Genomic DNA, 12,157 nt, shown 5'->3' on the forward strand with positions numbered 1-12,157 from the left:
CATTTAATTAGATTATAATGTATTAAAATTAGAAAGAGTTATTCCAAGACACGCGAGAAATAAAGGTGCATTTTTCTTTTCGCAGGACTCTTGGACCAACAAGAATATACTGTCGACCGACTCGGAAGAAATCTCTGTTGCCGACGGATCCGAGGACTCGAAGTCGCTGATCTCGCCGGACAAGTTCTATTGGCGACAGTCGTCCGAGTCGAAGGAGAACATCGACATCCACCAGCTTCTAGCCATCACGATAGTTACCAGAATGACCGACAATGGGAACAACCAACGAAGCTCTGTGATTTATCCGAAAAAGAAGCAGCAGATGACCGGCTCGCAGCCCACTTCGCCGGTCGCCAAGCAGGAAGATAACAAGATGATCTTCGACAATCTCCTCGTCAGCAAAAACGACGAAGACCTGCAGAATATGCTTAACGGGAATATATCGGAGGTGTCCACCGACACTAAGAGCTTCAAGGAGAAGCTGATCATGTTCGAGAAACTTGGGAAGTGAGCTGTACGTTGAGCGAGGTACGCGCTCGCGCATGCGCGTCAATTATACGCAAAACAAACCGCCACACACGCTCGTTTTAACCGATCCTTTCGGTTATCGAGACACGCTTATGAACGATCGAATTTGAGAGGAAGAAACCGAAAGAAAACGGGACGAAATTGTACGAAAATATCGATCTTCTGTTTAAACACCGAAACGACACAACGCCTTTATTCAGCGAACTATTTTATATACATTTTATTTATAGATGAGAACAAGCTGGGGGTGATGAAGACACAAAGATCGAAACTGTTCGTCTGGTCAAGAGGAGACAATAACGTAATTTTCTGAAACTTTTTTATAATATTTTTTTCACGCGAAATTTGTTCGTTTCATCGTCGTAAGATAAAAAGCGTGAGAAGGATATCGATATTGCGAGAAGGTTTTTGAGTTCGTAACCGGTTATAAACCGTTACGTTGTAATTAGTTATCGAGAATCGTAATTTTATTTAATTTCTTCCATTGCCGTATTTGTTTCTTTTTGTTTGTAACAAAAGTCGCGTAGAACGAGAGATCACCGGATCTTATCCGGATCCAGTATTAGATAAAAACAGTTTGCGAGCGTTGTCGTCGCGCTTACATGAATTCTTCTAGCGTAGGAGCGTAGGCGTTTCGTGAAACTTGTTGTACAGTAGTTTAGGGGCGCGTGTAAATGTGTTTCATTCCATTGTGTAAATATACAAAGTGGACCCCCGTTTGCAGAGTTAAACACGACCGTGGACGAGAGAAATTATCAAAGAAAGAGGCACGAATTATATCGTTCGATGTCCATGAAACGAACACAGGGTACGTTACAAATTAAAAAAAACGTTGTTCGAAATCGATCATATCTAGAGACCTTTGAGGTTATCTTTGGAAAGCGTCGACTTTCCGTTGCCGATTCGCTACTTCCTGTTCATCGACGTTCGCGACACGCGAAATCGACAGAGAAACTCCACTATCCATTGTTCGAAAACTACGTAAAACGTTTCTTGTTTATTTTCACGAATATACACGATACGTACGAGTCGGTTACGCTCGAAAACGTCGGAGGCAGCCTAATCTAAGCCGGGTGCCCTTTTGTAACATTATCATCGAACCTTTGATACAAAGCGAACGCGTAAATAACGAACACAAAGGGATACTCGCTTACGTCCGTGAAGCATCCGACATTTTCAACCACGAAAAAGCCGAGCTCTTTTGATTTTTCAACACGAATGTTCGAGGCGATACATTCCATGTTGAGATCGAACGAATTGTGGAGCTCTTCGTTGTTGTTAGTTGAAGGGAGAAAGCAGGATCATCATAGGGTGGAAAAAGACTATAGAGCGTGTCGTCTCTGTCACGCGTTAACCTCGTGGCAGACGAGATACTTCTTTTCAGTCTTTTAAGTGCCTTAACGAAGTAATGAGAATGTAATCGACTGGATGTAATGCTGAATAAGCAGCTCAGAAACGTAATATCACCTCTATCCCTCCCCCACCTTTACTTTTTTTTTTAGTTCTCTAGTTGATTGTAAACGTCTCAGAACTCCAAAAGATACCGTGTAGATCGTTAGATTAAAAGAGATAAATAGAGAACCGAGTTAACCGTCGCTATAACGTTGTAAGAACTCGCATAATTGAGAAGATATATATATATATACAAATATATATATATATATATATATACATATGTATGTATGTCCTGTATCACACGTAATACAGGAAGAGCAAATCGCCCGTTATTAATGTAAATAAAGCTGCCATCGTGAATTACAGTTCGACAACAGATTTTTCTTTCTCTTTATTGAACCCGCATACCAACACACCAGTACACCCGGCGCATCTTTAAACAGTTACAAAATAACCTTCGCTGATTGATGATCGACAGTATTAATACAAACGTCTTCTACGTTACACACACATACACATATGTGCGCGCACGCAGACGGTATTTAAATATTCGAAAAAAAGAAATGCTTCCTTCAACAGGATTTCTATCAACACGCGTAGGATCACGTAGATCGATCGTGTCGTTCGAGATTGCTTCATAAAAATTTGCTTGGTACAAAAAGATCAGGAATGTATATAACGGTGACACCAATATCGGCAATGACGGCGTAACAACGATTTTTAATGCACGTATCACGGATATTAAATTGTCTTTCAACGATCTTCCCTACTGTTTCGAAGCAAACGACGAGTTCGTCGCTAACTGTTGCCAACGTGTTATCAGCGGCGAATTCCATTTGCTTGTTTACTCCAAGGACGAATAACCGATCGCAGTACGTCGTCCGATGGAAACTCTGTCTTTATGTAACGCGCAAGGTATGGGCCAGGCTCTCGCCGAGGCTTTATCGGTTGTGCTTATCGTCGACGGTAAAACAAACATGACGTTAATCTCGACCATACAACTCCTTAAATTAACCGTAACGTGTGTTAAGCGCTCGCGAAATCTTACAATTTTATCTTAAGAATTAAATGTCTACCGTGTGAAATTTCTTTGTCGTGCATTGCGTTACGATCGAACGAGGTGCAGCAGTGGCACGCGGAAAGTATTAGAAAGCTTGAAATGAACAAGATATAGAAATTACACCGATAGTCTGCAAATATAATGCGATCACCGGGATTATATTGAACAAATTTGACGAAACTCTGGCAACGTGAAACGAACTGGAATCTTCGACTTCTCTTAAGTATCTTGTTCATTACAAACGAATAAGTGGAAACAAGCCCTGACGTTGGATGAATGTACGGCTGCCGTTATTGATCCTTGCAACATTTACGGTTTATCTTTTGATATCATACACTGTCTCGTGTGTCTCGCGTGACGAGATTTACAATTCGTCGTGTGCATCAACGGACTCCGTGCTAAGATTGCACAGAGCTGGTGTAGAGAATTCCATGCTGTACTCGCATCGGCTGGGCTCGGTCACCGAGATCAGTTTGTTTTCTTTGCCACAACTTAGATCAATGACCGTGGAACGCGCCGGGCCGTTCCAACAGGTGAGCCCCCTTTGGTACTTCATCTTGGAGTACTTTTGGTCCTTAGGACCGGCCCAGTCGTACCAATGGCCCAAGGTGATGTCGTTGCCACCGGACTTGGATCTCTGCGTCGTTTTATCGAACATGCACAGCGTGTAGACGTACTCCAAGTCCGTGTAATCGAAGCATTCCCCGTCCAGAAGCGCGAATTCCTGATCGGGGCCGTAGTCGCGATCCAATTTCTCTTCGAGCTTCCTAATCTCTAATAGCAAATCGTTCACGGATCTCTCCGCCGCCTGGAAATTCTCTCGAGCGCTCGTGGCTTCGTCGACCAGGGCTTGGGTCTCTTCGTCGTACTGAACGACAGGTTCCTCGACTTTTCCCTCCTCCTCGCCCGTTGCCTCCTCTCGCTCGCCACCCTCGTCTTCCTCTTTATCGTGCTCCGCTAGCTCTTCCGCGGGTTCGTGTGCCTCTTCTAAGTCCTCGTTAGATTCACCCCGTTTGAACATACCTAAAACAACGTGTTAATCGAAATAAACAATCTGGAATAAAAACAGTGATCTACTTGTTTCTGCTAAGCTTTACCTTGCTCCAACATTAAGAAAGGTTTGATGTTTGCCCAGACAGTGTCGATAAACTCTCTGAGATTAACTTCCTTCTGGTTGTTCAAGAAATACAGTGCCTCTTCCTCTGTCACAACTCCATCCTTGTCTTTGTCGAACGTTACCCTGGTTCTGAGTTCCATGATCGTTACGGTATTGCTATTATCAGAATCCAAAAGTTTAAAATAGTCTTCTGCTTCCGATTCTTGCAATTCTTCCTCCTCCTCTCCTTCTTCCACAGCAGGTTGCTCTGGTTCGGCTGGTTTGTACTTCTCCAGAGCAGCTGTTTCTCGTTCCTCCGCTTGAGTCTTTAACAGTTCCTTCTCCTTCTTCACGAGCTCTGCTTCTTCGTAATCGGCTCTGAGCGCCACCAGGCGACTCTGATAGTCGTTCTTCAGTTGTTTGCCCTTGGCGATCAACTCTGCCTTTATTTTGTTACCTTCTCTGACCAGATCATCCGCTTTCTGCTGTTTTATTCTGGCTTCTCTGCCGAGCTCGTTGCAATTATTTGGACACTCCTTGTTCGAACGATACTCGTCGCTGCCGTCGCAACAGTCGCATACGCCATCGTTTATCCAGGTGGTGGGTATATAATGGGACTTGTGACCGGTGTTTTCGCAGTAAAATGAGCCATTGCTGCAAGCGGGCGTACCGGGCTCGTCGCTGCCGTCGGCACAATCGCAATAATTATCGTTTACGCGCGTAAACGGTATCAACAGGCTCCCGTCGAGGCACTGGAAGTCGCGGTCCGGCGAGTACAACGAACTTTCCGTGTTAGGTATGCCACGAATTTGCAGCACTTTAGTACCGGCTACGTGGCCCAATAGAATCAACAGATTGACCGACAGAATAAGTACCAGGCATACACCGTGATCGTTCATCATCGTTCTCCTCGATAATGTTACCGCTACTGTTGGCAGAATCTTTTCACCCGCGAAAAACTCTCCAATAACTCTTCCGGCGAGAACCAGCAATTTTTGAGGTTCGAAACGGTAGGACACGAGCCAGAACACGCACGCACACTCGTGCACGCCTACACCTATTCCATAGGCACGATATGCGTCTTGCGTACGAGGTAGATGTACCTCACTGCGCCAACAAAACCGTACAACCTGTGGCGCTACATTTGCACACAAGGCGGTTCTTTCGGTTGCAGAGTCATCGCATTCTTTCAACAAAAAACGATCGATGCATAGCTATTCGTATACCTTGCTCTACGGTCTATATATGATACACAGCTTTGTGTTACAATACAGACAACTGTGCCATGCGTATCAAGTAATCAAGTAATGTATAATTATTAAAAGATGAACGATAATCGTTACAGTCAGAAACAGCAGTAGCAGCAGCAGAGCTTGCTAACAGGGGGTGTACATTCTACAAGGTACAGGGCCATAATTGGTCATATCATTAGTGCAATCCGTATGTGCTAATCATGTTAGGAAAGCTCGATAAAACCGAGGCATTTCAAATTTGTATTGTTCTCAAGTCATAGACTATATTAAATAACACAGAGTGTTTGCTTAGACGTAATAAGCCAAACTTGGCGCTACTCGTGGTGTGGCTTACAAACAAGGCGAGCACATTTTGTTCAGAGATCCCAGGTCTTGTATGCATCGGTTTCTCTACCTATAGTTTGGAACATCATGTATAAATGCGATATATTTCGCGTGGGTAGATAGGTATGCACAAGCGACGCGTGCTTTCAAGGTTAAACGCGTTTCTAGCGAACGTCGCGGCGCGATATTATGAGAGAGACGATAACTCGAATGATTCTGTTGAATTTGAAAATTGATCGTGTTACTGTGGTCGCGTCAACCTGTCCGTTAGTGGGCAGGCACGCTACTGCGTAAAAAAAACAGCAGTGTACCTACTTACGTCCCCGCGGTTTGACATGTGACCGGTTTAAAGTTTCACACGTAACAATAATAATTCGCTCCCTCGCCTCTACCGCCTACCAGTTGCAGTTTCGAGGCTGCTGTGCCTTAGGTTATGTTGTGTTTATGTCCGTAGCCCGTGTAAACAGTTTCTCGGTAATTTTTATTACGTCGCGGGCATCTCTCTGAGGAGAGGTTCGGTAAGGGCGCCGTGCTACGAAATATGAGAAAGCGTACAAACAGTTCGTGCGTCGTAGACCGATTAGAATACCATTTGATGATACTCTGTCGTTACGTTCCGTTGCGCTAATTCGATACACGGGCCAAGGTTTGCATTTTTTTTTTTTTTTAAGTAATTTTATGCACGTACAGTCAACATATACGGTGCATATGCATATGTAGATACGCTGCGTACATGCAATATCGCATATTGCCTAGATTTATTCACTTTCGATATTTCGTAATTCCGCGAATCGAAACGCATCGCCGTTTTCGAATTGATTATATCATTGAATTTATATTAGCGACTGAATACGTTAGACGATATATAATCAATTAATACTCGTTCTTTTAATTAAAGCACCCGTGTTACTAAACCTTGTCCTATTTTTGTTAACTGTTGTATATTTCTGTATTGCAACCACCAAAGCCCTGCATTCCTGTTGCTTTTAGTAATATGTTGTGTAGCACAAAATCAGATTACATTTTGTCCAACTCTTGTACAATCATTTTAACATCTTGCCGATCATTTGCTAATTACAGAACAGTAAATTTGAGCAAAGCTGTTGTATTACAGGTACCATAAGGCAAGGTAATGAACCTAGGACTATCGCCGTACGATGGTTTGGAGAAAGAGTCAACTTCTAGTAATGCATTGGAAAATGGAGGTGGGGCTACAAAAAAATTGGCCAGAGGTATATCTAGAGCAACAGAAAATGCAGCTATTGTCTCTTATGCCCGTTCTCAGTTAGCTACTATAGGGTCATTAGATACTCCAGAGTTCACATTTTCTCTTCCTGACCTAACTGTATATCCAGGTAATTCGCTACACCGACCGTGAAAGCATTTACTCTGTTTCATTCTAATGATTTATTCAAAAATTATATTCAGATTCATTTCGCCAATTTTTGGAGAAAGATCTGATAGAGGGTGGGTGTTTGACCTCTCTGGAAGCTGCTGGTCGTTTGAATTGGTGGTGTGGAGGTAAACATGGAAGCAACAGAGTTCTATGGCCTTTGGCAACATCAGGGGATGGGAACTGCCTTTTACATGCAGCTTCCCTGGGCATGTGGGGCTTTCACGACAGGCTTCTTACATTAAGAGAAGCATTGCATAATACTTTAGCCAAAGGGGAGTACAGACACGCATTGTTTAGACGTTGGAAATGGCGACAAATGGGTTTAAACGCAGCGGCAGGATTATCCTATACGGACGCGGAATGGTTGACGGAATGGCAAACCATTGTAGATATGGCCTCTCCTATCTTTAGAAATCAAACTGCTACGTCCTATCAAAGTCTCGAAGAAGTTCGTAAAATTTCGATACTTTGTTTTAGAAGATTCTTCGAAATATTAATAACGACTACATTTTTACAGGTACACGTATTAGCTTTAGCCCATGCTTTAAAAAGGCCTATATTAGTTATAGCTGAAACTATGTTAAAGGATGCGGAGGGTGTAGCTTTAGCTCCGATTCCGTTCGGTGGAGTATATTTGCCGCAAGAAGTACTTCCATCTTATTGTCATAGAACACCATTGATTCTGGCATATCATTCGGCACACTTTTCGCCTCTCGTCATTGTCGACGGAGCAAGCGATTTTGGAGATGGTTCCAGCGAAGGTGTTAGCATACCTCTGGTAGACCCAGACACAGGTCAATTATTACCAGTTTTATTCGCGGTAGATCCCGGTCCAGACTGGGACTGGCAAGAAGGATCTCGAGACTTGTTGCCCTGTCAGCAAGACACGGTACCTAGCTCAGCAATTTGGAACACAATTCTACCATCTGTTCAAATATAATCACGTGTGTTCGTGTTTAGATGGAAATTTTATTACGAGAGTATTTGGACTGTGAATACCAAAATTTTACGTCGGAGGAAATGGAGAGGCTATCCGATACTGACGGCTCGCTGTCCAAAACGGCGAAGCAATTGTTAGGCGTTGCAAAACAATTTGGATCGATCGGCAGGTCCGTTAGTAAAAGACTGTGGTCGATGGCGAAGAGACCAAAAAGCCCGCCACCCACGGCGGGCGGACTTTCCACGGAAGGTTTATTATGTGTAAGAATCAGAAGTAGACGTCATCAGTACGTGGATCAGATGCTTCAAAATTATCTTCAATGTGCTCACGCAAGGTTTCACGGCATTTTAAATACATTTGTTCCCGTTTCAGCTTTTGAAAATAATATTTTATTGATTATGTAATATTGTATAGGTACCTGCAGGATCATAAGGTCGACGAGACTGGTAGTGAAATGAATTATGGTGCTGGTAAATCCAAATTTTATGCCGCTAGCGACGGCGGAAGTCACGCAAGCGTTAGCAAATTGTTACCTATTAATCCAAATAAAGATCGTACTCTTTATCTTTCGAGGTATTTCTTTTACAGCACAGCGTAGTTTTACTCATTATTGCTAATGAGTGGTTTCAAGCGATTGTTCCTTACAGATCTACCTTCTACAATGACCAAGCATCGTCCGAAAAATTGGGGCCAGAACGATGGAATGATAGCAGCGGTAGTCTCGGGGTACGTGTTGATACATCGTTCATTACGAGTTAAGGGAGGTAATTATTTGAAATATTTTTCAGGCTATTGTTAAAGAATGTCGTAACGAGCAATGTCGGTTCTATGGTTCGGCGGAAAATGATTACTATTGTTCTCAGTGTTGGGCGAGTCGACGTTACCGCTGAAGAATTAGTCACAGCGGGGCATGACAATAATGATACTTTACTATTGTTCGTATTAAATTATGTATAATCAGATTCAGACGTAACACTAGCCATTTTACCGTGAAAGCTTAAGCAAAATAATCGACCCGCCAGATTTTCTTCTTCCTGCAATATCGAGTAACCTTGTAACATTATTTTTCTATTTAATGGCATTCATCTATTTCAAAAGCATATCAGATATATGTACAGGGTTCGACTTTCTTCGATATACATACACTATATGCCTTTCGTGTGTAGCTTACGAGCCAGCCGTTCCAAAGAAGAAGTTATATATTTTCAAACAGCAGTAAATCAGTATTTTCAGGACGGACGAATAAAAAATAATTCATGACTTCTTTGCACGTGCCTTCTGTCGCGTATATTATCTAAATGACAGATGAAAAGCAAACACAACGATAATACTCGATTCACAAATGCTGCGACCGGGAAATTCGTTTTCCCCCCGCAATAATCGCTATCGCTTTTAATATAACGCTTTGTACTTATGAACTGATCGCGTCTCTCTCGTGCATTGGCTCGTCGAGCGAGATTATTTAGAAAACCGCGGTCCCCAAGATGTTAAAGTGATATCTAAATCGTTCATTATATTTAATCTCGTTGCCTGTTGGCAATTACTACTCGTGTAAAGCTGTGTGAAAAATAAAACATATTTTTATATTCTGTGTACCTCCCGATCACTTCCCATCGTTGACGAAATATATTTCGTTCCATGCTATTGTACAAATCAGAATTATGTAATCTCTAAACTGTACCTTATATTTATATTAATAAACAATTAAAATCAAAATATATATTTTCCATGCTTCCCATTTACATTCTCCTCTACCTTCTAATTTAATTATTGAAACAAAAGGAATTTTATTATTCCTATGTATCAGCGGACATATGTATATCATTTCAGATATCACTTCTGATACATCTGGTAACGTATACCCATTACTGCTGGCTACTGCCAGCTTCTCTCACCCTCTGCTGGCTTCTGCTGACCATCGCTTATATTTCTGACAACGTATGACGATTACTACTGACTTCTGCCTGCCTTCGCTGGACTCTGAGGACCGCTGCTGACCACTTTTCATACTTCTGGCAACGTATAACGATTACAACTTGCTACTGCTTGCCCCTGCTGGTCTCTGCTGGCCTCCACTGACCTCTGCTGGCCACTGCTGACCACCCCTGATGCTTCTGACAACGTATAACGATTACAACTTGCTATTGCTTGCCCCTGCTGGTCTCTGCTTGCCACTGCTGACCACTGCTGACCACCCTCGATGCTTCCAACAACGTATAACGATTACTACTTGCTACTCCTTGCCCCTTCTGGTCTCTGCTGGTCTCTGCTTGCCACTGCTGCCCTCTGCTGGCCTCCACTGACCTCTGCTGACCACTGCTGACCACCCCCGATGCTTCCAACAACGTATAACGATTACTACTTGCTACTGCCTGCCCCTACTGGTCTCTGCTTGCCTCTGCAAGCCTCTGCTGTCCCCTGCTGTCCCCTGCTGACCACTGCTGACCACCACCGATGCTTCCAACAACGTATAACGATTACTACTTGCTACTGCCTGCCCCTACTGGTCTCTACTTGCCTCTGCAAGCCTCTGCTGTCCCCTGCTGTCCCCTGCTGACCCCTCCTGACCCCTGCTGACCACTGCTGACCACCACCGATGCTTCCAACAACGTATAACGATTACTACTTGTTACTGCCTGCCCCTGCTGGTCTCTGCTTGCCTCTGCTGTCCCCTGCTCTCCCCTACTGTCCCCTGCTGACCCCTGCTGACCACTGCTGACCCTTGTTAACAACTTCTGCCATGATATATGTATTAAAACATTGTATAATGTAAATCTTTGACAATAAATGATATAATTACAAAGAATTCTATGTGTTCTCATCATTTTTTACCTTTCCTTACCTCTCCAAGTCATTTACCTTAGTTATAAGACTCCCTGGAACTCCTTGGTTTCCCAGAACCCACTAGGAAGTCCTGAAACTCAAAACTTTGCTAAAAATTCAAAGTTTCCAAGAATTTTCGGCGTTTCCAAGAAATTCCAGGACTTCCCAGCTGTTTCAGGGCTTTCCAACTGTTTCAGGACTTTCCAATTTTCCAAAAATTTCAAAGTTTCAGGGCTTTTTCGTTGTTTCAGGACTTTCCTACTGTTTCAGGGCTTTCTAGCTGTTTCAGGACATTCCAATTTTTCAAAAATTTCAAAGTTTCAGGGCTTTTTCGTTGTTTCAGGACTTTCCTACTGTTTCAGGGCTTTCTAGCTGTTTCAGGACTTTCCAATTTTTCAAAAATTTCAAAGTTTCAGGGCTTTTTCGTTGTTTCAGGACTTTCTAGCTGTTTCAGGACATTCCAATTTTTCAAAAATTTCAAAGTTTCAGGGCTTTTTCGTTGTTTCAGGACTTTCCTACTGTTTCAGGGCTTTCTAGCTGTTTCAGGACTTTCCAATTTTTCAAAAATTTCAAAGTTTCAGGGCTTTTTCGTTGTTTCAGGACTTTCTAGCTGTTTCAGGACATTCCAATTTTTCAAAAATTTCAAAGTTTCAGGGCTTTTTCGTTGTTTCAGGACTTTCCAATTGTTTCAGGACTTTTTGACGAAACAGTTTAAAAGTTAATTTTTGATTTTGGCAGCAAGTACGAGAGCTGGACACTTTGGGAATCCAATTTTAACCGGGAAAACGGTCTCTTAAAACTAAGGCAATGATTTGCAGAGGAAAAGAAAGGTAAAAATGATGATAAGACATAGAATTCTGTTAAATTATATCATTTATTGCCATAGATTTACATTATACAAAGCTTGAACACTTATACATCATGTCAGAAGTATCAGGGGTGGTCAGCAGGGGTCAGTAGGGGACAGCAGAGGCCTGCAGGGGCAAGCAGGGGACAGCAGAGGCCTGCAGGGGCAAGCAGGGGTCAGCAGGGGACAGCAGGGGCAAGCAGGGGTCAGCAGGGGACAGCAGGGGACAGTAGAGGTCTTCAGGGGCAAGCAGTAACAAGTAGCAATCGTTGTACGTTGTCGGAAGCATCAGGGGTGGTCAGCAGTGGTCAGCGGAGGTCAGTGGAGGAATGCAGAGGGCAGCAGTGGCAAGCAGAGACCAGCAGAGACCAGCAGGGGCAAGCAGTAGCAAGTAGTAATCGTTATACGTTGTTGGAAGCATCGGGGGTGGTCAGCAGTGGTCAGCAGAGGCCAGCAGGGGACAGCAGTGGCAAGCAGAGACCAGCAGGGGCAAGC

At 43.3% G+C, this 12,157-nt stretch overlaps 3 protein-coding genes across 9 annotated transcripts in view; 2 read left to right on the forward strand and 1 right to left on the reverse strand.

Annotated features, from left to right (window-relative positions):
- The window catches only part of LOC122397894, a 58,755-nt gene extending 55,668 nt beyond the window's left edge, over positions 1 to 3,087 (forward strand). For both annotated transcript variants that reach the window (XM_043397366.1, XM_043397367.1), the window contains one exon: positions 86 to 3,087. In XM_043397366.1, coding sequence (XP_043253301.1) covers positions 86 to 511 — 426 coding nt within the window. In that variant the 3' untranslated portion in view covers positions 512 to 3,087. The remainder of the gene's footprint in view (positions 1 to 85) is intronic.
- On the reverse strand, positions 2,284 to 5,157 carry LOC122397897 (glucosidase 2 subunit beta). Its single transcript, XM_043397369.1, has 2 exons — positions 4,081 to 5,157; positions 2,284 to 4,006 (listed from the first exon to the last, which is right to left on the reverse strand). Exons 1-2 carry the CDS (start codon positions 4,979 to 4,981, stop codon positions 3,348 to 3,350), a joined length of 1,560 nt encoding a protein of 519 aa, XP_043253304.1. The 5' UTR covers positions 4,982 to 5,157; the 3' UTR covers positions 2,284 to 3,347.
- A 674-nt stretch (positions 5,158 to 5,831) lies between these two features.
- LOC122397669 (OTU domain-containing protein 7B-like) lies at positions 5,832 to 9,296 on the forward strand. 6 transcript variants are annotated; one of them, XM_043396972.1, is made up of 8 exons: positions 5,832 to 6,302; positions 6,771 to 7,011; positions 7,085 to 7,500; positions 7,570 to 7,941; positions 8,013 to 8,326; positions 8,407 to 8,565; positions 8,640 to 8,718; positions 8,781 to 9,296. In XM_043396972.1, exons 2-8 carry the CDS (start codon positions 6,789 to 6,791, stop codon positions 8,880 to 8,882), a joined length of 1,665 nt encoding a protein of 554 aa, XP_043252907.1. In that variant the 5' UTR covers positions 5,832 to 6,302; positions 6,771 to 6,788; the 3' UTR covers positions 8,883 to 9,296. The 6 variants fall into 6 exon arrangements, with proteins under 6 accessions (XP_043252907.1, XP_043252908.1, XP_043252910.1 ...); XM_043396973.1 differs by having other exon boundaries at positions 5,832 to 6,174; XM_043396975.1 differs by having other exon boundaries at positions 5,832 to 6,086.
- The last annotated feature ends 2,861 nt before the right edge of the window (positions 9,297 to 12,157 follow it).

Source organism: Colletes gigas, unplaced genomic scaffold (genome assembly GCF_013123115.1).
Source record: "Colletes gigas isolate AHSC1104 unplaced genomic scaffold, ASM1312311v1 Colletes_gigas_Sc00010, whole genome shotgun sequence".
NCBI classification, from domain to species: domain Eukaryota; kingdom Metazoa; phylum Arthropoda; class Insecta; order Hymenoptera; family Colletidae; genus Colletes; species Colletes gigas.